The sequence below is a fragment of the Bubalus kerabau genome, chromosome 4, assembly GCF_029407905.1.
Source record: "Bubalus kerabau isolate K-KA32 ecotype Philippines breed swamp buffalo chromosome 4, PCC_UOA_SB_1v2, whole genome shotgun sequence".
NCBI classification, from domain to species: domain Eukaryota; kingdom Metazoa; phylum Chordata; class Mammalia; order Artiodactyla; family Bovidae; genus Bubalus; species Bubalus kerabau.
In genome coordinates, this window is record NC_073627.1 from 49,782,542 (window position 1) to 49,806,200 (window position 23,659).

The following is a 23,659-nucleotide window of genomic DNA, read 5'->3' on the forward strand; positions in this document are numbered from 1 at the left end:
GTGTGCTCTGTGACAGGTCCATCCTCTGTATTCCAGGCAGATTTTTTTCTTACAGGGCTTCTCCTTAGCCATTGGAGAGGTACTTGAGGAAGACAGTCTTCTGTAGCGTCCACTGCCATGACAGTTTGTTGATTCTCTTCACGAATACCACATGCCTTCTAGGTTTCTCAGCCTGACCGGTTATGTAGCTATTAAACAAAACCAGATTTTTGCTGAGTTTTTAAAAAAAAAAATCATATTTAAATTGAGCTGTTGTTTATGCCGTGTTCTAGGTAGGTGACGGTGTTTGCTGTCTCTCCTAGGCTCACTGGTTAGTTACCACAAGCCTCATTTGACGAGTTGGGAGGTTGGACAGTTCTACATCTTTTAACCTTTTTCAGGAAACTTGTGCTGCAGAACCCACAGTGGCTAATAGCTAGGATTATAGTCACCCTTGTGTGGTCAGTCCCAAGTCATTTCATATATTACACTCCTGAGAACACTTGTCCCTCAGAAAAGGGTTCTGTGGTCATAAGATTGGGAAGTACAGTGTATGATGGGCCTGTCTTAGAAGTTGCCATTGCTCATAAGCTCACTAGCAGCTGAGGCCTCCCGCACTGAGGAAACCACTGTAACTCAATATCAACCGAATGTTTCCCTATGGAATTTAAAATCACAAAATGCTTATTACTAACGTCTTACAGAGAACCCGTGTTCCTTGAACACATATGATCAGGAAAACTCTGGCCTACAGACAACAGAGAAAGGCCAGAGTCCTGGGAAAGCAGATTTGGTCTCAGAGGTCTGGTGTGAAGGAGACATGATTTTTCAAAAAAGAAAATGGAAGTTTGGATGATTGAGGGTTTTAGTCTGGCCTGTCAGATTAATAAAGAAAATCCCCCTGCTTCCAGATGGGGGCTCCGAACCTTGTACATTTGTGATCTTGCCAAAGAAAAGGTATCTGGCCTTTCTCCCAATGGAGCTATGTCTTCTGATGTAAACAGAAACAGTTTCCCAGGACAAATTCAGTTTTGAACAGTTCAGCCATGGCCTCATGCCGGCTCCTCCCTGCCTTGGATGCTCCAGATACCAGCGAATCAGTTCTGCAGTGGCACCCCGCCCTGCGGTGGTGCAGCGCACGGAGCCCAGGGAAGATTCCCGGCCAGTCCTCTTCTCCGGGAGCCCAAGGCCATCCATCACTTCCCACTGAATCACTGCTCATCTCTTACAAGACCATTTCTGCAGCTAATCCTTTCTAGCTTTCCTCTGCCTCCACCCCGAGGTCTGGAGTACCTACCCCAACCTTTTCTTTTCCTTCCAGTCTGAGGGCTGAATTAACAGGAACGTTTTCAGGTTTAGTGCCTTCTGATTCAACACCCTGGGTTGAGAGCTAAAAATACCTTCTTTCCAGCTGATCTGTCCTAATCACAATAGCACCAACCCTTTAAATAGCTTTTCTGTGCCAGAGTAGACATTTGACAGATGGCGCTAACACTCTGAGGCTACAGGAAGTCGCAGGCTTAAAGTACTGACCAGCCTAGCATTGAGCTTTTACTTCTGCTCTTCCATTTCTTCTAGAGAAGAAAGAAGAAAAGAAACCCTCTTACTAAGCCTTAATAATTTATCAATTTTTAATAGAAAGGTGTAATGATAGTGTGCTTATGATGTGTCACTAGTGGTGTGAATACTGGAAAATACTGGTTCAGAAAAGGCACCCAATTGTATGGGTCTCCTTGCTTCCTGGCACTAGTCATATCTGGGACCACTGTCTTAAGTACATAAGAAATAGCTGCATCTCCAGCCATATCCAGAAAAGAATCTTTCGGGCAAGTGTCCTGCAAACCTGTTTTTTAAATTAAGTGCTTGTTTTGCTTTGAAAAACTCAGAGACATGTTACATCTGTATTTTCTAGTTAGGCTCTCTAATAAGGGACAGATATTTCTTCAGGCACAGGGAATAGGTAAGGGTGAGTTCTGTTTCTTTGTTTGGTCATGGTTCTCCCCATTTCATAAATACAAGTGCATTGCCAGTCAGCACTTAAATACAATTTGGTTGTTCAAATGATCTTTTAAAAAAAGGTGTTCTTTTTAGCAGTCGCAGTGGTTTGCAACTTGCTAATGACTGTGTCCACAGCTGGGTCCCATGTGCAGGTTCCCCCTTCCAGCTCTCCGAGTACCTTCTTCACTCTTACGGCTGCTGGAAGAGGTGCGACCTTAGCTAAAGTAGGAAGACGAAGGAGGGAAGACCACATTCCCATCTTCTAAGATTTTAGGCCTCAGACCCAAAGCCAGATTTGAGGTAGGAGACAAATGAACCCAAAGAAATTACATCTTAATGCATGTGTAACTGTATTTGACTGTCTTTTAATAAAAACTCTTCTCCTGTAGAGCAGATGTCGGTGTCTTACCATTACATTCTCATTCTCCAAGTCTCACAGCTATAAGATTCCATCGTATTTCCCCAGGAGTTCGGATATGTTTAAAAAACAAACATACGCAAAGAACTGTGATGTTTTGTCAAGAAGTATATCCCAGTCTGGCTGGGAAGCTTCTTTACATTGCCATTGTTTTGTTTTGTTTTTTTTCTAATTTGGCTGTGCAGCATCTTCATTACTGTGTGTAGGCTTTCTCTGGTTGTGGCAAGCAGGAAATACTCTTCATTGCATTGCATGGGCCGCTCCTTGCGGTGGCTTCTCTTGTGGAGCACAGACTCTGGCGTGCATGGGCTCCGTGGTTGTGGCTCACAGGTTCGAGAGCGCGGTCTCGGTAGTTGTGGCACACAGGCTCAGTTACTTTGCAGCATGTGGAATCATTCCAGACCAGGGATCGAACCCACGTTGCCTGCATTGGCAAGCAGATTCTTATCCACTCTGCCAGCAGGGACGTCCCATTGCCATTCTTAATAAGTTCACTTAGCAGAGTCTGGTTATCCTACCACCTTCAAGCCCTCTAGCTCAAACCTACAATCTAAGGTTTATAAAAATTGCCGCACAGAGACTTCCCTGGCCATCCAGTGGTTAAGACTCCACACTTCCAGTGCAGGGGTGTGGGTTCAATCCTTGGTCAGGGAATTAAGATCTCACGGGCTATGTGATGCAGCCAGAAAAATTGACTCACACATAGTTATGTTATAGAACCCTCTTCCCTCCATGCAGTATTCTGATAGAAATCACGCTAACAGCCATTCAGTAGGAGCAGAGCCAGGTTCCTAACCGGAATGCTTCCAAACACATTAAAGTTCCATCCATTCAACTTGCTTATTCCATCTGGCTGTTGGCCATGTTTTTTAATTCTGGAGTGGGTGAGTGTGTATGTGTGTTTGGGTGCTTCCATTTCTTAGCCTATCATCTCTTTTTTAGCCTGTCACCACTTACTTAGCCTGTCACCTCTTACTTAAAACCATGACATATCTGTAGGCATCTGGGCCTTGCTCTATATATTGTCTAGAACATGTGCCTGTGCAGCAAGGTAGAACTTCAACAAAAGATTCTGTCGTGTGTATTTTCTGTTTCCTTGGAAATGGGCAAGAGCCTTGAAACTTGGGAATGGCTTTTACAACTTAAAGCAATCCTCCTCGTGTTAAAGACGGTCCTGTCAAAAGATGTAAGCCAAACTCCAGCTGGTGATGTTGCCTAGCAACTCAGTCTGAGCTGCAAGAGCCCTTCATTGTGGGAACCAAGGTGACAGCCAGAACTGCCTGACCCCCCAGAAGGTGATGAAAAAGTATATTGAGGCTCCCTCCTCCCTCAGTCTTGTGCATAACGACCTTGAGATAAACATTTTGGCTTCTCAAAGAGAACCCATTCTTGAGTTACAACTACTCTGCTTGGTGTTAGTGGAAACTGGAAATAAAAGGAGGGAAATTAAGCCATAACTAAGAGTGATGGAGTTGTTTAATGAATGGGCTTTAGTACCTCCTGCCCTGAGCGCTTGTTGGGTTGAATGTGGAAGAAAGACATCAGGGCAAGAATTAGCTCCAAAATTAGACCACATCTAAATAGATGTTTATTACACTCACAAACATAGAAAGCAAAATTATGGTTACCAAATGGGAAAAAGGGAAGGAGGAGAGATAAATTAGGAATATGGGATTAACAGATACATCAGTTCAGTTCAGTTCAGTCACTCAGTCGTGTCCGACTCTTTGTGACCCCATGGACTGCAGCACTCCAGGCTTCCCTGTCCATCACCAACTCCCAGAGCTTGCTCAAACTCATGTCCATCGAGTCAGTGATGCCATCCAACTGTCTCATCCTCTGTCGTCCCCTTTTCCTCCCACCTTCAATCTTTCCCAGCATCAGAGTCTTGACAAATGAGTCAACTCTTTGAATCAGGTGGCCACAGTATTGGAGTTTCAGCTTCAGCTTCAGCTCTTCCAGTGAATATTCAGGACTGATCTCCTTTAGGATGGACTGGTAGGATCTCCTTGCAGTCCAAGAGACCCTCAAGAGTCTTCTCCAACACCACAGTTCAAAAGCATCAATTCTTTGGCGCTCAGCTTTCTTTATAGTCCAACTCTCGCATCCATACATGTGATATATACTACTATATAAAAAACAGACAAAAAGGATTTAATGTATAGCACAGGGAACTATATTCAATATCTTATAATAAACTATCATGGAAAAGAATATAAAAAAGTATATATATATATACACACACACACATATATATATTTGTAAGTATCTGAATCATTTTGCTGAACACCTGAAACACAGTTTTGTAAATCAGCTGTACTTCAAATAACTAAACAAACAGATGTGAGGTTTTTCTGGCAGATTTTTTGTGGGGGGCAGCCTAACAGCTTATGGGATTTCAGTTTCCTGACCAGGGATTGAACCTGGGCCACAGCAGTGAAAGCTCCAAATCCTAACCACTAGATCACCAAAGAACTCCCCAGAGAAAGTTGGCTTTGTTTGTTTTAATCGAAGTGTAGTTGATTTAAATATTGTATTAGTTTCTGCTGCACAACAAAGTGATTCAGTAGTGTGTGTATATACACACACACACACGTTTTGTTTCAGTTGTGTGTGTGTATATATATATACAAACACACGTTTTGTTTCAGTTGTGTGTATATACACACACACACATACATGTTTGTACATTTTCTCCGCCATGGTTTGTCACAGGATCTTGAGTGTAGCTCGCTGTACTCTACAGCAGGTCCTTGTTGTCTGCCCATTCTGTATACAATAGTTGCATCCGATAACCCAAACCTCCCCTTCCATTTCTCCCCCTACCTACCTCGCCTGTGGCAACCACAGGTCTGTTCTCTGTGTCTGTGAATCTGTTTCTGTTTCATAGATATGTTCATTTGTGTCATATTTTAGATTCCACACATACGTCATATACGATATAATATGGTATTTATCTTTCTGACTTACTTCACTTAGTATGATAATCTCTAGTTCCATCTGTGTTGTAGCAAATAGCATTGTTTTGTTCTCTTTTATGGCTGAGTAGTCATTCCATTGTATATATGTACCACATCTTCTTTGTCCATTCATCTATAGATGGACATTTAGGTTGTTTGCCAATCTTGGCTATTGTGGATAGTGCTGCTGTGGACATAGGAATGCATGTATCTTTTTTAATTATAATTTTGTCTGGATATTTGTCCAGAAGTGGGATTGCTAGATCATATGGTAATTCTATTTTTAGTTTTTTGAGGAACCTCCATATTGTTTTCCATAGTGGCTACACCAATTTACATTCCCACCAACAGCGTAGGAGAGTTTTCTTTTCTCTACATCTTCTCCAGCATTTGTTATTTGTAGACTTTTAAATAATGGCCATTCTGACTAGAGTGAGGTGGTGCCTTATTCTAGTTTTGATTTGCATTTATCTATTATCACTATCTGTTCGTGATGTTGAGCATCTTTTCATGTGTCTGTTGGCCATTTGTATTTCTTTGGGGAAATGTCTTAAATAATGCTTTTTAACGCCTATGGCATTAGGCACATGTTGGCATCTCCAACACCTGAGTCAGAGGCTTAGGCATAGACATTGATGGCAGGTACTCATTGTGTCCCAGATACTGTGAGAAGCACAGTGATGAAAAACTCTAGGATTCCTGTGCTCAGAGGGTTTACCGTCTAGGAGAATAGAAAGACCATCCATCACAGCAGCCTTCTCCCATAGAGTATGACTGGTTTTTATGTGGGGAGAATTTAGTTCCTGAGTAATTTAATTCTTATTAGAAACAAATGTAATAAACTATCAACAAAGAAATGATGTTTATCATCTCTGTTCTTAAAGTTTCTCTTTCTCTGGTGCTGCAGCATCTCATGTTAGCAGTCAGAGAACAAGGAGAGAGAAATGACCTTTAATTCTAGAATGTCATGTCTCTGTGCTGTACGTAGGCACAAGGAAGACCCCAAACACCAACCTGTTCTTCTCCTGTGTTGATGGCTGCAAAGGCCCCCATTCTAACCAGCAATGGCAGTCGAGGTTACAGGCCTTGGAATAATCATCTTTGCACAACTTCAGTTTTTCTCAAAAACTTTTGTTAAGGCACTTTGTTTCGTTATTAATTTGGGGTATGATAGTCCCCAGAGGCTTAAGAAATCATTTTCCTGCTTTAAAACAAACAAACAAACACCTAAACGTCAAGGTTAACAAATTTGATTTGCAGGATTTCTGCAACTGGCACTTTTCTGATCCTGGCACGGGAGGCCAGAGTGGCTCGTGGTGGAGTAGTAGTGACTTGGGAAGTATTGTAGATTCAGTCGTCAGTCTTTGTATCCCTATGGATCTGGGACCAGCGTTCCAGAAGTGAATCCCAACATGGCAGTCAGACATTCACCCATTTCTGTCTCTGTCCACTTCAGTGCATTTTTACCTGTCTAGCTCCTAGTAATAGTTTAAGGGTACCAATGGTTTAGACCCACCGTAATCGCCACAGGTAGTTCTCAAACACTGGTGCTTAGTCGCACCTTCTTCCGTTTTCTGGCCTGGAATGTGGTGCATAGGCACTTGGAGAGCTCCTCACACTTCGCTCTCGTGGGAGAAGGGCTTTCTGAAGTGTGCACACGTGCATGTGACGGCGCTTGTCAGGGGCTAATGAGCGTGCGTGGCTCATGGCATCCTTGCTGGGTGTCGTAACTGAAGGTGTTGCATTTTGAATCTGTGTTTCTAGACACTGTTTCCAGCAAGTTGCAAAACAACAATGTTTATACTATTGCCAAGAGGAATGTGGAAGGGCAGGACATGCTGTACCAATCCCTGAAGCTCACTAATGGCATTTGGATTTTGGCCGAGCTACGTATCCAACCAGGAAACCCCAATTACACGGTAAGGCCTTTTTCAGAATGGGTGAGATGGGTTCACGGAGGGAGGTAAGAGCCCTTTCATTTTTTTTCTTAGCATTTTTTAATTTGCCAGGAAAGACCTGGTGGAGTTGCTGCACTCCCCAGATATCTAAAACAAGCAGTCAAAAAAGTCCCCAGTTGCATTCTTAGAAGACCTTGTTCTGCCCCCATTCACCAGGGAAGGGGCCTCTGGCGGCTGGAGTGCCTCAGACTCCTCCAGGTATATACAGAGCTGCTCACAGAACCTGCAGCTCCATCAGTGTTGGTTAATGCTCGTCTAGCGTGTCTGTGCATGTGGTACTGTAACAGGCCGCTAAGAGGATTGTTTTCGTAGCTCATTTCAAGCTCATTCCTGCTTTTGGACGTAAGGATATCAAAATGCCTGTACATATGATCCTCTTTAGTGATACTGTATGCTTGTTGAAAAATTAAGGCAAAATGGGACACACCTTTTATAGCCTGAAAGGGAACTTTAGAAAACTTCTTCAGTGCCACGCTGGACTAAAATTGAAATCCTGGCCATATTTTTAGGGGAGGAGCCAGTTGCTTTGTTAATCAGCATAGCCGTAATACCCTAGGCACTGGCCATTTGTTTACTATTGTAAAATACCGTCTCCCAGTAAGATGCTGCTTGTCATCTGCATTTTGTAAGGTATAAGAAAACCCTTGGGATAGGGGAAATATCATATTCTTCTATTATGTTCAAGGCTTTTGTACACTGTTCTGAATGAGGGGAAAGGAAAGTGATAAGAAAAATAAGGTTCAATCATTGAATAACTGATAAAGCTTTATAATCAGTAGATTAAGTGAACTTTTTGGCCATTTAGCCGAGAAAAGTCTGTGACTCCATTCCTTAGTTTTAAGGCAAACGTGTGTTCATTAGCATACATCAAGGAAGTAGTACCACCCTGAACTGAAAATTCTTAGTTTCCCCTTGAAGTAAGCTGGACAAGTGTGTGTGTGTGTGTGTGTGTGTGTGTGTGAGTGATACTGCGTACCATCTAACTAGATTTTTTTGCCCAAGCATTTGTGAGCTGAGAAACTTGAGGCTTCTCCCATAAATGGTACACTCCTCCCACCCACCTCCGCCACCGCCAGTCCTTTGTCTTTTTTTGTAAGAAACTATCCTGTCATTTTCCTTGAGTTCCCTAAGAAAGGGAAAGCCCTGTCTGCTCTTCTGGAGGAACAGGTTTCTACTGTAAAATCAGGTCTTGTAAAATAACTCCATTTACTTCCCTAGAACTTTTCTCAAAAGTATGTGTATTTGTGTGAGTGTGTTTTTTATCGTTCATTATGTAATTGTCTGCAGTATTCCATCTCAGCTAGATTAGAGTAGCATGATTACCCCTAGATTGCAGATAAGGAAACCAAGGTTCAGAATGATTAATATCTTATTCAGGATCACAGAAGTTGTTGGTAGGTAAGTTGTGCTAAGAATTCAGATATCTGAACACTTCCTAACTGTCTTCTTTGTGTTCATTAAGGATAGTGAGGATTTTGACAAAGACCTCTTAGTAGTTGCATAGTTGATTTAAAATGTTTAAAACTTTTTTATTTGGAACTAATTTAAGACTCACATAAAGTTTTAAAAATGGTACATAGAGTTCCCATATATCTTCCACTGAATTTTCCTCATTGAGAACATCTTACACCCATAATACAGTTCACCAATTTTTACATCATTATTTTTAGTTTATTTGGTTAAGGAGTGTACAGTACTATGAAATCTTATCACATTTGTGATAATCACCACCACGATCAAGAACAGAACTGTTCTGTCGCCATGAAAAAACTCCTCCTTGCTATCTGTTTATAGTTACAGACTCACCCCGTGCCTAACCTGTGGGGATCACTGATAGGTTTGTTTGCCATTACTATAATTCTGTCATTTTGAGAGGGTTCTATAAAGTCAGTTCCTATCCTTTTCAGACTTTTTTTCCCCACTTAGCGTAATATCCTTGACATCTGTCTTAAGTCATTGCATATATTAATAATTTGGTGTTTGTTGGGGTTTTTTTTTTGATGACCAAGTAGTAGTACTGCTGCTGCTGCTGCTGCTGAGTCGCTTCAGTCGTGTCCGACTCTGTGCGACCCCATAGACGGCAGCCCACCAGGCTCCCCGGTCCCTGGGACTCTCCAGGCAAGAACACTGGAGTGGGTTGCCATTTCCTTCTCCAATGCATGAAAGTGAAAAGTGAAAGTGAAGTCGCTCAGTCGTGTCCGACTCTTCGCAACCCCATGGACTGCAGCCTACCAGGCTCCTCCATCCATGGGATTTTCCAGGCAAGAGTACTGGAGTGGGGTGCCACTGCCTTCTCCAGAGTAATAGTACACTACATGATAAATCACTTCCTTCATCCCCTTACTGTATGTCATTAAGAAGGTTTGTTTATCCCAGGGGGAAGAGCCCTCATAATCTCTAAGTAGCTCTTTCTCACCTAGAAAGATAACTTATCCCAGGTGAAGAAGTATGTGTTCCAGGCCATAAACCTGAAGTAGATGTTTAAGTCCGTGGCTTATTACCTAGGCAAGGGAGGCGAGTCTAGGTAGGTGGCATTCCTCAGTGGTTGGTGTTAAAGATGTGACACATAAGTAGGTTAGTGCTTCGAAAAGTTAAAATCCTGGAAAGACCTCTTTTCCCATATAAAATGAGACCATAGTCCTAAATCAGATTTTTTAGCTTCTTTTTTTATGTACATTTCCTTCTTGCTTTCTTTAGGAATTAGCCAAAAAAATTTTTTTTAATGTGTTCCAGCTTGTCTTAACTGTACTTGTTGGAAAGCAAGGAATGGATTTAACCCTAAACTTAACCTGTTGTTAAAGGCTGGGGTGTCTGGAGGAGGGAGGTAATAGAACAGTCCAGAGAAAGAGATTCTTCCTTCTCTTCTTACCCTCCCTCCCCTCCCTCTCTTCCCCCCTCCAAAGAGCAGCTCAAACTGTCTGTGTCTAGACTCCTGCCAGTGCCCACCTTGGGCTTTAATTGAAGACAACATTCTCTTATCACTAGTGAACCAAAAGTGGATCTCCAACTGGTTGGAAGTTCCAGTACTGCTACAAAGATGTGAAAAAATAGAGAACTGTATTTGGGGGAGGAGGAACTACCCCCCTCTTGAGTCTGGGAGGTAACTCCCTTAGCTGTTCTTACTGGCTTGAGCTTCCTCTCCTCCTCCTCCTCCTCTGAGCCCACACGCTTTCCCATGAGAGCTGTCTACAACACTGGCAGTGGAGAGGCTGGAGGAGGGGCAGAGAGGCAGGGAAGGGCAGAGCGGCAACTCGGGCCAGAGGAGGGGCATGCTTTCTATTTATATTTGTATTCTAAAATTGGTTATACATTTTGTTTTACGTATATCAGAACTGTCTTCCTAATGGATGTCGAGCGGCAGTTCTGGAAATGCCTTAGAGAATGTATATTAAAGCTGTAAATTTTAAATAGAGCCTCTTGCGATGTTCTTTTTGTTTGGCTTGGTTTTGCATTTTTAAAATCTCACTCAGTTCTGAGGATGTGAGTTTTCTCAAGAAGTTTAGGGTTGACCAATATCTTCCTGACATTTTTACCAAAAATATTCTCACCTCTTTGAACTTGGTTAAATTGTTTAGTCTCTAATAAGACAATAAAGAGGTAAGATAATGTAAAATCTTATGGTATATCGTTAAAGACAACTTTTGTTCATCTACTTTAATAAACAAGCGATGATGTCAGTAATACAAAAAACAGAGATTAAGTTTTCTGGTTCTTAATGCAATTTATATGCTTCTTTTGTTAACGTTATTGTGAATCTGGTGAATTTGCCTAATGTGGTACAATTCAGGAGTCCGAACCTAGGTTTAAATTTTGTGCTTGTTGACCCACAAAGTGAAAATCTCAGTGTTCAGCATTGAAATCTTTTTAATATTTTAATTTGGTAATTGTTAGACTAGACAGAGAGGTGGTAATAGACAAGTAGAGTGGTATGAGAAGTATCTGACCAGCCTGAATAAGAGGCAGAAGCTGAAAGATAACACTGTTGGCATAAATGGTACAGTTACACTCGGTAAATGTCTCTTTAGTGTTAGTGTTAATCGCTCAGTCGTGTCCGACTCTTTGCGACCCTATGGACTGCAGCCCACCAGACTCCTCTGTCCATGGGATTTTCCAGGCAAAGGATACTGGAGTGGGTTGTCCATTTCCTTCTCCAGGGGAGCTTCCCGATCCAGGGATCGAACCCACGTCTCCTACATTGCAGGCATTCTTTACCATCTGAGCTACAAGAGAAGCCCGTGTTGGTTCTTATCTTCATTCGCTAGCAGTGTATGTTCTCTTCTATATAATAACAGGGAAGACTAGTTCCTTGGAGCTGTCTAGCTCCTGCTTTTATTTTATTTAGTTATCCATCCTCCTGAATTGGGACTGAGATAACCGTCCTTGTGAAGACAGAAACTGGAACAGAGAGATGAAATGACCGGCAAGTTAAGGGTTTTAGGCCTTCCCTTTTCACTTGCTTATGGTCCCTGTGACTCCTAGCAAAGCAGGAAAGCATCTGTCTCCTACAGTGTTTCCTGTGAATTATTTCCCAACTTTGCAGACCCACGTAGAATGTGGGTGGGAACACAGCACAGCTTGACATTGATTAAATTGGAATTCTAAAGCCCACAGAACCTCCTATCAGCAGGGTCTCTCTGTTTGGCTGCTCAACGATAGAAGCCCTTCTCCCCTTGTATGAGAAAGAGCTTTCCTTGAACTGAGTACGTGGATACCTTTTGAGCGAATGCCGGCCTCCGTGCTAATAATCTTCCTTCTCCTTTTCCTCCGCACAGCTGTCGCTGAAGTGTAGAGCTCCCGAGGTCTCCCAGTACATCTATCAGGTCTACGACAGCATTTTGAAAAACTAATAGACTGGTCCGGTGCCCTCCAGCCACCCTGTGATCGGTGCAGGCCAAGAACTCTTTAACTGGAAGAAATTGTTACCGCCATGTAGAATCTGAACCTGAACACACCGAGGCTACCCGCCAAGATAGTGACTAGTCTAACCTGTGCTAATGTTAGGGCACCGCCTGTTGGATAGTTGAGCTTCCTGTGACCGTCTGTAACCACTGCTTCAGTCACTCCCCACCTCGTGCCGCCCGCCGCTCTCTGTCCTCACTGTGGGCTTCTCCATGCTGCCCTTACAGTGGCTGCAGTTTTGAGTGTAGTTTGATAGTTTGTAATCGAGACCTCGTTTCAAAAGCAGAAAAAGACAACAAAAAAATATTAAAGCAAGGAAAAGTGTCACTGAAACGTAAACTGCACTTTATTGTTTTATATTTTTGTACATATGAGAAATTAAGGGAATAGTGTGTAACTGAGAGAAGTGTTAAGACAACCGCACAGTCCTGGAGGGGTGAGACACAGTTTCTTGCCACCTCGTGGCACCTTGTTCCTGATCACTTTCTTTTCTCTCCAAACTCCTTTTCCTGTGATTGCTCCTGCCCTGTATTTTCATCTCCTTGATGCGCTGCAGCTAGGAATGGTGGTCTTGAATGGTGCTACAGGGTGTAGGAAATGGGGCCTTGAGGCACCCAGGCTGAGAAGAAGAACTTACACAGTCCTTTCCCGAGGTCAAATCCAAGAATGACACTGACGAAAGAATTTCAGGAATCAAAATGCGCGCCACCCCTCCCCCCGCCCCCATCTCCTGCTCTGGATTTAATTTAATCTCAGGTCCAGTTGACATCTAAAATCTTGGTTTTAGAGTTGAAACAGACTTAATTGAAATAATAACTCATCCAACCTTGTTTTTCTAAAAAGGAGAAAGATAAAAGACAAACAGGACGTTACCGCCTGAGGACTGTTGACTGTTCGGTAGCAGAGGTGGGGGGCTGGGTCTCCGAATCCCCATCAGAGTTCTCACTGCGGGACCCTCTCGTTGACTTTCTTTCGTCGATGCCTTTCTCTTACCTTTCCGGTGCCTGCTTCCTTATGGCTCTCCTCACACTCCACGCAGATTCTGGCGCTCCATTCATTGGCATCCAGTGGCAGCAGAGTCTCTGTCCAGGGACTTGAAGGTAAACCCTGATGCCAGAATGGAGGCCCCTCAGTGCTGGAGGCCAGCAGGGTGGGTGTGGGGAGGAAGTGAGCTTCTGGTGCCACACAGTCATCCCTCGGCTCTCTCATCCGCTCGGCACTTGTGTTGCTTAGGCTCCCAGGCAGTTGAGATCACCTCAGAGGGCCAAGTCGTCCTTTTCTTCTCTCAAAAGATCGGGAAACGTGAGAACTCCTGCCCCCCTGGACACATTGGGTGTGGCTGTCAAAGAGTGCTCTGTGCCTGGAACACCGTCCAGCAGGGTTGTCTGTTTCACCTGTGGGTACTGCTGCTGCCCAGCACTGGGGATTCCGGGTCCATGACTGAGACTGCTTCTCAGATGCCCCCGCTCTCATCAGAGGCGCTTGGGTCCAAGACCTCACGTGGGACTTGGACCTGAAAGTGAGTCCAGGAGGAGGAACCCTAGAAAACAGCAGAAACTACCCTGCAACCGTGTTGCAAGTGAAATGACCCTGACTCATACCACTTGGAAAGCTACGGGGAGCAGGTCCCCCAAAGCAGTTTCTTAAGCCTTGACACTCTCCACGAGAAGAATTCCTGGGGTGAGGGACAGGAACCCCTCAGGCACGTGAAGAACAGGAAGTGGCACAGGATGGTGGGTGGGGGTGGGTGCCAGGTGGGGTAGAAAAGCAGGTGGGTGAAGCTCTGTGGCTGGGAGATTGATCGTGGAGTCAGTGCGACGCAAGCAGTGAAGAAGGGCCCCGCTCCAAGCGCAGTGTTCTCGCCTCAAAGCAGACCGCAGGTCCAGGCGGCAGGGCTTGTGGCAGGGTAAGCAGACGAGACAGGGTGGTACCGAGACGTGCCCCTCCGCCACTGAAACCCAGCTCCTCAGCCTCCCCGGCAGTCATGGGCAACAGCTGGACTTCGCAGCTGATTCAGCCGGTCTGCCAGCCCTCCGCTCCTTGGAGAGGCTCCCTCCCGGTTTGCCCCTGAGCAGCTGGGGAGGGATTCTGCTTCATGAGAAGGACCCCTCTCCTGAAGAGGCAGAGCCTGTCACCTCCACCACAGTGTCCCTTGGGGCCCATTTCGAGCTTGGCCGAACAGGGGACGAGCGAAGGTTGCCCTGCAGTCCCCTGTCCGCCGCTGCAGCCTGTCTCTGTAACGTCCCAGCGTCTCACAAAGGGCACGGCAAGCGCACACACACCCAGGACTCTTGCTGGTCAGAGATTCCCTGAGTGTCTGCCCTCGCCCGAGCCTGTTTCCTGTGTCTGCATTGCGAACCTTGGGACTGGAGAGAAGGGGGAGGGGGGTAAGTGTTGCCCTAAGAAAACTTATCATTCTTTTGTTGTTGGGATCTGTTCTGGGGGAGGGTGGGGGCGGGGGAAGCTTGACTTTGTCTTCGTCAATAAACTCTCATTTACACAAAATGAAGTTTGTGCTGTGTGCTTTGTTCCCAGAACTGACACTCGAGGACAGAACACAGCGGGCCAGGGGAAGGATGGGGTATTAATAACCATGCTATTAGAACTTGCCTTTTGGCTGCCCGGCCCTCCCAGGGGTTTAGCCAGATGAAATGTGGAGATGGGCCTGAGGAAGCATCACACGCCTCAGAGGCTCCTGTCTCCCCGGCGCCCGCTGCTGTCCCCACCACCATCACCACTCAGGCATCTCGCTGCAGGCAGTGCTCAGAGGAGCCAGTTCATCTTCCCTGGCAGGTCCCCTCCAGGGCCCGAGCGGATGGGCCAGGGGCAGCCAGCCACCCAGGCACAGGGGCAGAAGGAGCCCAGCAGAGCTTCTCGTTGGTGTCCTCTTCCCCAGGACGTTTCACTGATCCGTTTATACAAAGCGTCTCGGATCTGCACTGGGGGCCTGCATGTTCCCAAGTGGATAGAATTAATGCTGCTTTCAATCAAGCTTCCCAAGGAGTTCAGATCGAATCACCTGCATTTCTGTGGCTGGGGACACGCAAGCCAGGTATGGTCAGGCCGGAGGCCATGGCCCTGGTTCTGATGAGTGGACAGCCTCTGAAGTCCCCCACAGCCTGGCGTGGGGGAGCGAGACTGAGGGGTCCCGTGCCCAGATGCCCTGAGCCTCAGTCAGTGTAGGGAAGGTGCACAGGGCTCCGCACAGAAACTGCTGCTACTACGTGGATGTTCAGACACCATGAAAACTTTATCTTTTGGCAGCTAGGAACTCTGGGGCTGTCACCACGTGCTGGCTAGTTGGCCTGAGTTCTAACTGGAATAACTCTGGCGGGGAAGTGGGGTCAGGATGGTCTTTGTGGAGGTTCAGAGTCAGAGATGAGGGATAGGCCTTACTGAGATCTGATTGGATTCACCAGCTAAGAATGTCAGTTTCGGCCAAGAAAATCCTTAGGGCAGAAGCTCTTAACTCTTGGGTGCACATTGACCACACCCCAGAGCTTTCATGAAAGGCTGATAATTCTTACAAGTTGGGTAGGGCCTGGGACAACCTGCATTTCAAAACATTCCCCAAGTGTTTCTAAAAGTGCAGAGTTGAGACTCCCTGCCAGAGAAAGACACCTGTTTGCCTACTGCCTCGTCTGGAGTAACGGGATTCATGTGGCAGCTGAAAAATAGCAAAGCACTCTGATGCACAAGATGCCTGCCTGTCCCGTGAGTTGGGAGTGTTATCCCCATTTTTCAGGTGAGAGGAGGTAAAGCCACATCTTTTGACTCCCTCTGTCTTTATTGCTTCACTGCAGCTTCCCTTCATCCCACTCCTCTGAGCCACCAGGCCGAGGGCCAGCCTTGCTAAGCCCCTGCATCCCAGTGCGGTTCAGTCTCCAGAAACAGGGCACACTGGTGAGAGACCTCCACCTGAGGGCGCCTGATAGCCTCCTCCCCGCACCGATCGCCAAGTTAGGAAACACGGAGCTCTCAGGTGTATCGCTTCTGAGGCCACAGAAGAGCTGAGGACTCCGGGTTGGAGCCTTCCTACTCCCACCCCAGGCATTGATGCTTTTTCTGGTTTTGCTTGGACCCAGATTTCTTTTCCCTGCCACCCCCAGCTCCAGGAGGCAAGAGAGCCTGTTTATTTTAATACCTGGTGTGGCACTTGGGAAAGATCACACCTCCCCCGTTGTTACCCATTTCTATCTCCTGAACACTAATCCTAGAATCCCCACCAGCCCCCAGACATGTTATTAGCAACAAGGATGTTTCTTGAAAAGTTTCCGAGTTGGCTCCAAACTTGCTATCTCAGTTTCTCATTTAGCTTTTGCCCTGCCGTTCTTGATGCTGCCAACAAGGGGAAGGCTAATTCAGGGATTGTTTAGACCCAGATGGACTTAATTTCCAGAAGTATCCTTTTGAGACAGGACTGCCCCAACACTCTGGGGCTGAGAGAACTCCACTCCCCACCTTCTCCCACTGGGTAGGTGTTAGAGGAGAATGTGCAAGTCTAGCCTGTGGGTTCCCCTCTCTTGATTCATTCACTCTCCACTTAACTGTTAAAGGCCCCAGGATCTGGCCAGACAGCCTCTGAAAGCCAGTGGAATCCTCGGCTCTGAGGGAGCAAGGGCGGAGTCCCAGGTTCAGGTCTTTGTCCTCTGGGCTTCAGATGCTGTAGGTGGGTTCACGCGTCCCATCCCGTGGAGTCTTACGTTTGCACCTCAGGCGTCTTCAGCTGAACCGGAGCCACAGACTATGGACAGAGCCTTTCAGGTTTTTTTCACCAAGGTAATCCTAACCATAGAAGAGTGAATAGGCTCCTAGGAGCATACAATCCTTAGCCCAAAGTGACTCGGTGAACCAAAATGACTTAACCAACCAAATCTTAAATTCAGGCAAATTTTGCATTTTATATTAATTGAATGGGTTGGAATTTAAGATATAATGCTTTAGGGACTTCTCTGGCCATCCAGTGATTAAGACTCCATGCTCCCACTGCATGGGGCACTGGTTCAATTCCTAGACAGGGAACTAAGATCTGGCATCCTGCGTGGTTAAAAAAACTCTCTCTCCCTCTCTCTCTCTCTCTCTCTCTCCCTCTATCTATCTATCTATATATATATATATGTTGTTTAGTCACTCAATCATGTCTGACTCTTTGAGACCCCAAGGACTGTAGCACGCCACACTTCCCTGTCCATCACCAACTCCCCGAGCTTGCTCAAACTCAGGTCCATTGAGTCGGTGATGCCATCCAACCATCTCGTCCTCTGTCATCCCCTTCTCCTCCTGCCCTCAGTCTTTCCCAGCATCAGGGTCTTTTCCAGTGAGTCAGTTCTTCGCATCAGGTGGCCAAAGTGCTGGAGCTTCAGCTTCAGCATCAGTCCTTCCCATGAATATTCAGGACTGATCTCCTTTAGGATGGACTAGTTGGATCTCCTTGCAGTTCAAGGGACTCTCAAGAGTCTTCTCCAACACCACAGTTCAAAAGCATCAATTCTTCAGCATTCAGCTTTCTTTATAGTCCAACTCTCACATCCATACGTGACTACTGGAAAAACCATAACCTTAACTAGACAGACCTTTGTTGGCAAAGTAATGTCTCTGCTTTTTAATATTGCTGTCTAGATTGGTCATAACTTTTCTTTCAAGGAGTAAACGTCTTTTAATTTCATGGCTGTAGTCACTGTGTGCAGTGATTTTGGAGCCCCCCAAAATAAAGTCTGCCACTGTTTCCACTGTTTTCTCCATCTATTTGCCATGCCATAATCTTTTTTTTCTGAATGTTGAGCTTTAACTTTTCCACTCTCCTCTTTCACTTTCATCAAGAGGCTCTTTAGTTCTTCACTTTCTGCCATAAGGGTGGTGTCACCTGCATATCCCAGCAATCTTGATTCCAGGCTTCATATAAAGCAATCCATATATTGTTTTAAATGACTTATCACTGCAAGCCAGTGTGAGGCCCCATAATGAACCTGTGGCTCTGTGTTCCCCTAGGGGAGCTAAATTGAGAATTCTGAGAAGCCTGGCTGCAAAGTGTGTGTGAGCATTGAATGATTTTTTGTTTCTAGGTTTCCTTGGGCTAAAACACAACTAGAATGGACTTGGGGGAGTAGACAAATTCTGAGATCCTTGTGCAGAGTAAGGATGAAATATTTTCAGAAATGGTGGGGGGACTGGTGGTGCCCTGGATGATTTAATCAAATTAAGAGTCTATTGGTTGACCCCATTGCAATCCCGTAGGGCCCGGAAACCTGATGTCACCAGAACAAAAGTGGCACTGGAGGAGGGGGTCCGTGCTCTTCTTGCCCCTGAATTTGCTTCTAGCTGCTGCCCTGACCCCTCTCAAAACCCTACCCTAGCACCTGGGAGCCATCCTAGCATAAACAGAAATGCTTTCCCAGGGGGTTGTTCAGCCTCTCTTTCTCTGTGGCTGTGTCTGTAAAACAAAAGAAAAACAAAAGGTCACACAGTGAGACTCCATGCCAGGCACTGCGTTGTGGACTCTACACACCACAGGCTCATTTGTGCCTTGGGGACAACACCACTTTATAAATAAGGCATAGAGTTCAGAGAGGTCAAGTAATTTGCCTTCAGTCTCAGAGTAAGTGGTAGGGCCAGGATCTAAATCTAGATCTGCTTGATCTGAAGCCCAGGCTTGTAACCACTGTGCTCCCTGTCTGGACAGAAGCGGGAAGGGCAGCAACAGGGAGGGTGCTCAGCCCTCAGGGAGGAAGAAAATGATTCTTGGCGGAAGCTGGGGCCCACATGAATACCAGAAAGTATAGAAAGTCACACAGTGGGAGATGGTGGGTCCGAGGGTAAAAACACTTGAGAGATTTCTCCCAGCTTCCTCCTCCTCCCTGCACCCGCATTGCTGACCAGGTTGCTGGCCTGCTTCAAAACTGTTCCATGCACCCCAGACAGGTCTAGGTCCAAACTCCTTACCAGGCAACCAAGGCCTTTGTGACTTCACGTCAACCAGCCTCTCAGCCTCCTCTTGTATTTCCAGCCCCCTCTGTCTGGTTCCTGTACTCCCTTCTCAAAGCCCTGGAATCGCCCCCAGATTCTCTGATCTGAAGCCTTCCTTGTCCATGCCCTCCCCACCCTGGCACTCCAGTTCTACTTCTTTCAAGGCTCCTTCCTTGAATGTTGCCACTCTTCTCATTGCTTGGCCGGTTCCCTTTACCCTGCCCTCGGGACCTTGACTTTGCACACAGGGCACACATGAGCGCCTTGTGTCTGCCTCTGGTCTCGGGGTTAAACTGTGAGCATCGGCCAAGTTTCTCAGTGGCTGCCCTGCTACAGACTCCCAATCTTTGATTCCGCATTTTACACTTCAGTAAGAACAGTCCACTCAGCCCCTCTCGGCCTCAACTATCTCACCTGTAAAACGGAGGAAACAATCTACCTCGTAGTATTGGGAGGGTCAACTTGGAAGATACAGGCAAAGCTGGAAGCCCACGGTCTGGCACATAGTACCTGATCTTAATTTTTAGCTGCCTGTGATCAATGACCCTGACCACGATTTCTTTAGAATAAATATACAGGCGATTCTGCCCTGGACGCGGGCAAACGCTGGCATCTCCCCGTCTGGAGAGGAGAGGGGAGCAGTCGTTTCAGGGCATGGAGGTCATACATTGGCTGCGGATGAGCTTTGCTTTGCTGGCCTCTCCGCTCTTCTCTCACTGAGGCAGTGAAGGGTGAAAGTGACCACCCCTTGGCGGTGACTATCCTGCGGGGTGGAGGAGAGAAGGCTCGATGTCCTCTAGCACGCGGCGCCCATCCAGAACAGAACAGGGAAGGGTTACAGGAGACCTAAACCTGCGGTGTGTGGTGGGGGTGGGACGGTGGGGTGGGGCGGGATATGGAGAGAAACAAGAGGAAGCAAGAGTCTTTAGGGCTTCTCCAGTCCCCTTCTTCCGCCCCTCCAGGTTGGAGTTAAACACATCGCAGGGAGAGTCAGAAGGGGTGAAGGTCGAGGCTCGGGATGGAAAAATTGGTCCCGGGCCGCCCCGGTGCAGGCGGCGGGCTCAGGGACCCAGCGGAAGGCCGGCCGGGCACGCCCCCCCGCCCCCCGCTCCGCGCCCGCCGCCGCCGCCTCCTCCCGGCGCGAGCGGGCGGCGCGCTCCGGAGGGAGAGCGGGGCCGGAGGAGGTTTGCTACCCCCTCGGCGGCCAGCACCTGCCCCACGCCGCTCCGCGCCCGCGCGGACTGGGCATCCGGGGGCGCCCGCACCTTTCTCCCCCCGGGCCGGGGAGCCAGCCAGGGGGCAGCGCCGGAGCCCGGGGGGAGCGCGGCCCCGCCGGCCGGCCGGCCCGCCCGGGCTGGGGGCAGCTAGGACGGCCCCGGGTAAGCGGCGGGAGGCGGGCGGGCTGGGGCCGGGCTGGGTCGGTGGGGATGTGGAGGGGGGCCGGCCGGGCCGACGGGGGCCAGGGACGCGGAGGGAGGAGGGGGCCGGCAGGCTGGCAGGGAAGCGGCGCGGGGCGGCCACGTGAGCGCTGGTGCGGGGGGTGGGGGGTGCCTGCAAGGTGCTGGAGGCGGAGAGCCGGCAGGGCTCCGGCCTCCCCCCGCCCCTCCGCTCCTACCAATCAGGTCGTAGGGAACCCAGCATCCTCCGACGCCCCCACGCACCCACCCACCCACTCCCACATGAATGTGATGGGCACCAACAGCGGGCCGACGTGGTGCCTCGGTCCACGGGACTTGCAACCCCCCACCCCCAAGCCCTCAGCTTGGGGCTGGGACTCAGGTGTCCGGGCCCCCGGGAGGGGAACCAGAAGCAGGCTTTGGCCCCAGTGTCTGTCCCTGGGCGCCGTCTGCAGACTCACTGCAGAGTACAGGCCTTGGGAAGGGAGGCTGAGGGGTGCCTGGGCCCTGCTTCTCTGGACAGTCCTCTTCCACCACCACCACCAGCCCCCGCTGCTGGGGATGTTGGATTAATAAACACTCAGACCCAGGACCCCTGCCTGGGAAGAGGGAGGGGGGCCCCCGGTCACGTCTGAGTCAGGGACGGGACTACACTTGGGCCTGCTGGGCTCCAGGAGGCTGTCCCCAACCCAGGGGCCTCTCTCTGCACCCCGCTCCTTGGCTCCAGCACTGTGGTCCCGCTTTTATTCCCTAGCTCTTCCCCCAGAAAGGGTTGATTTCAGGGCAAGGGAGTATGTTGTCCAGGAGAATCTGCAGGTAGGGTACAGCCTAGAGACCTCTTAAGTTGCCACACCCAGGGGGAGGCCGGAAGTCTTCTTGCATCCTTTGCCCTCTCTTCTTCCCCTAAGATGCCCCCCTCCCCAGCGTGTGCTGGTTATGTAATTAACCCAGCTGAGGCTCTCTGCCAAGCTGACAGGGTCCAGGGATGCCTGAGGGGCCCAGGGCCCTGGAGGGGTTTAGGGGGAGGAGGGGCTGGGACTTCCCCACGTTGGGAGCTCACAGAAGTAGAGAAGCCCTGGTTGGGAAAAGGACACTGCATGGGGCAGGAAAAAGATGAGGGTCCTCGGCTTAACTGATAGCTCAACGGGCTACCTGGTCTTCACATTCCTGAATCTTTGTTTTCACCTTCAATAAAATGGGGGAGCACTGTACACACACACTTACATATATGTGAGCAGCAGTGCATAGTGACCCATTGGGGATGGCTAGGAGGCCCCCCTGGGATCGTGGAAAGCCTTTGAGGAACGAAGGGCCCCTCGCCCGTTTAGTGAGCACCTCCTCTGTGCAGGCACCGTGCACGCTCAACCTCACAACACCCTGTGAAGTTTCTTGCCCAAGATCATACTGTAGGTGAGGGGCAGAGCAGGGGATCCAAAGCTGGTGGGTCTCACCCCAAATCCTGCCCTTGGTTTACTCTGCTGTGTGCGCACATCCATGCCCAATGGATGGGGTCCTCTGAGCCAGGCCAGACTGAGGGACGTTCAGCTGTGAGCTGCGCACGTGGGGAAAGGGCACGCCCCAACAGAGAAAGTGTGCGCACGTGCTGGAGGCTGTGGCCCCTATCAGAGCCCAGCACACCTATCTGTCCTGGACCCATTTAGCAGACGGGAAGTCCCAGGCATATGTACCTGCTTCCCTGGTCACCATCCTCCACAGAAAGAGAAGGCACCTGGTTAAGAGATTTACCTGAATTATTTCAGAAGTAGGGGCTCATGACCCTACTTTATATGTGTGCAGAACATGGCTCAGATTGGACAGGCCATCTGCCCTCTGCCCTGCAGCTAGGAAACATCAGAGCTGAGATTTATTCCCACACTAAGCTCACTGGAAACTGAGCAAGCAAGGAGCTACTGAAGCCACGGCAAGTTCAACCCCATAGCAGCCCTTTCCTGGGCACCTGCTGTGTGCCAGGCCCGCCCAGCTCAAAGGTTGCCAGAGAATTAGACCCAGCCCTTGGCCTGTGGCCTTCACCAACTAGAATCATTAAATTTGGAAGCTAGGAGTACTCCGACATTGTAGAAAGGAGTACATTGTACAAAGTCTTTCCCAGCTGTGTGCCTTGGGCTCATCTCTTCCTCCCTCTGAGCCTTCTCTCCGAAGTGGGAATAACTACCACCTGGGAATATTGTTTTGACTCTGGATAACACTGGAAAAGACCTGGATGCTGGGAAGGATTGAAGGCAAAAGGAGAAGGGGGTGGCAGAGGATGAGATGGTTAGACAGCATCACTGACTCAATGGACATGAATCTGAGTAAACTCCAGGAGATAGTATAGGACAGGGAAGCCTGGCATGCTGCAGTCCATGGGGTTGCAGAGTTGGACATGACTTAGCCACTGAATAACAACAGCAAAGATACCCACATGGGCGTGCTGACCTAGAGTAACCGCTCAACAAGTGTCACGCTCCAGAGCCAAAGCCATCCTTTAGTCCAGGGGTTCTCAGCAGGGGTTGAAGGTGGCAGATGGCGGGGAACACACTTTGGGTCATCATAGTCCCAAGAGGCTGCTGCTGGCAAGTACCTCCTGGCAGCCAGGCATATAAAATGTCCTGCTCAGTAAAGAATTGTCTCTCCCTGAAAACGGCAGGAGCACGTCCACTGAGACACACTGGCCCAGTCTCACCCCTGAGGACCAGGAGAGTGCGAGGTGTCGTCTTATCCTGGGCTCTGTGGGAAAGCTGGGACTTGAAACAAAGCTAGTGCTCTTTCCACTCCCCTCTGCAGCCTTGCCTGGGGTTTGGGAGTCAGACCGGCCAAAAGTCAGGTCATAACACAAGTCAAGAAAGCCAATTCCCACTAATGGGATGGACAGCAGGAAGAATGGAGAAGGGAGGAAGGGGAGGTTCTGGATAGATGGGATAGGAGCTCTGGGAAAAGGAGGGTGGGACATCCCAAGTGGCAAGAACAGCTCCAGCAGGGTCCCCAAGGTGGAAAAGTGCAGGAAATCTGTCCCAGGAGAAGCCAGCCCACCAAAGCCTGCCTCTCGTCCCCACAGGCCAAGTGGAGTCCGCAGAGGGCCCTGGGCAA

At 48.3% G+C, this 23,659-nt stretch overlaps 1 protein-coding gene and 1 long non-coding RNA gene across 5 annotated transcripts in view; one reads left to right on the plus strand and one right to left on the minus strand.

Annotated features, from left to right (window-relative positions):
- The window catches only part of AP2B1 (adaptor related protein complex 2 subunit beta 1), a 114,057-nt gene extending 101,501 nt beyond the window's left edge, over nt 1-12,556 (plus strand). For all 4 annotated transcript variants that reach the window (XM_055577298.1, XM_055577297.1, XM_055577295.1 and 1 more), the window contains 2 exons: nt 7,120-7,274; nt 12,086-12,556. In XM_055577298.1, coding sequence (XP_055433273.1) covers nt 7,120-7,274; nt 12,086-12,160 — 230 coding nt within the window. In that variant the 3' untranslated portion in view covers nt 12,161-12,556. The remainder of the gene's footprint in view (nt 1-7,119; nt 7,275-12,085) is intronic.
- LOC129649650 (uncharacterized) lies at nt 4,393-11,542 on the minus strand. The gene is made up of 3 exons (XR_008713207.1): nt 11,439-11,542; nt 6,370-6,475; nt 4,393-4,523 (listed from the first exon to the last, which is right to left on the minus strand). It is a non-coding gene; the product is annotated as an uncharacterized LOC129649650 (long non-coding RNA).
- Nucleotides 12,557-23,659: the final 11,103 nt, after the last annotated feature.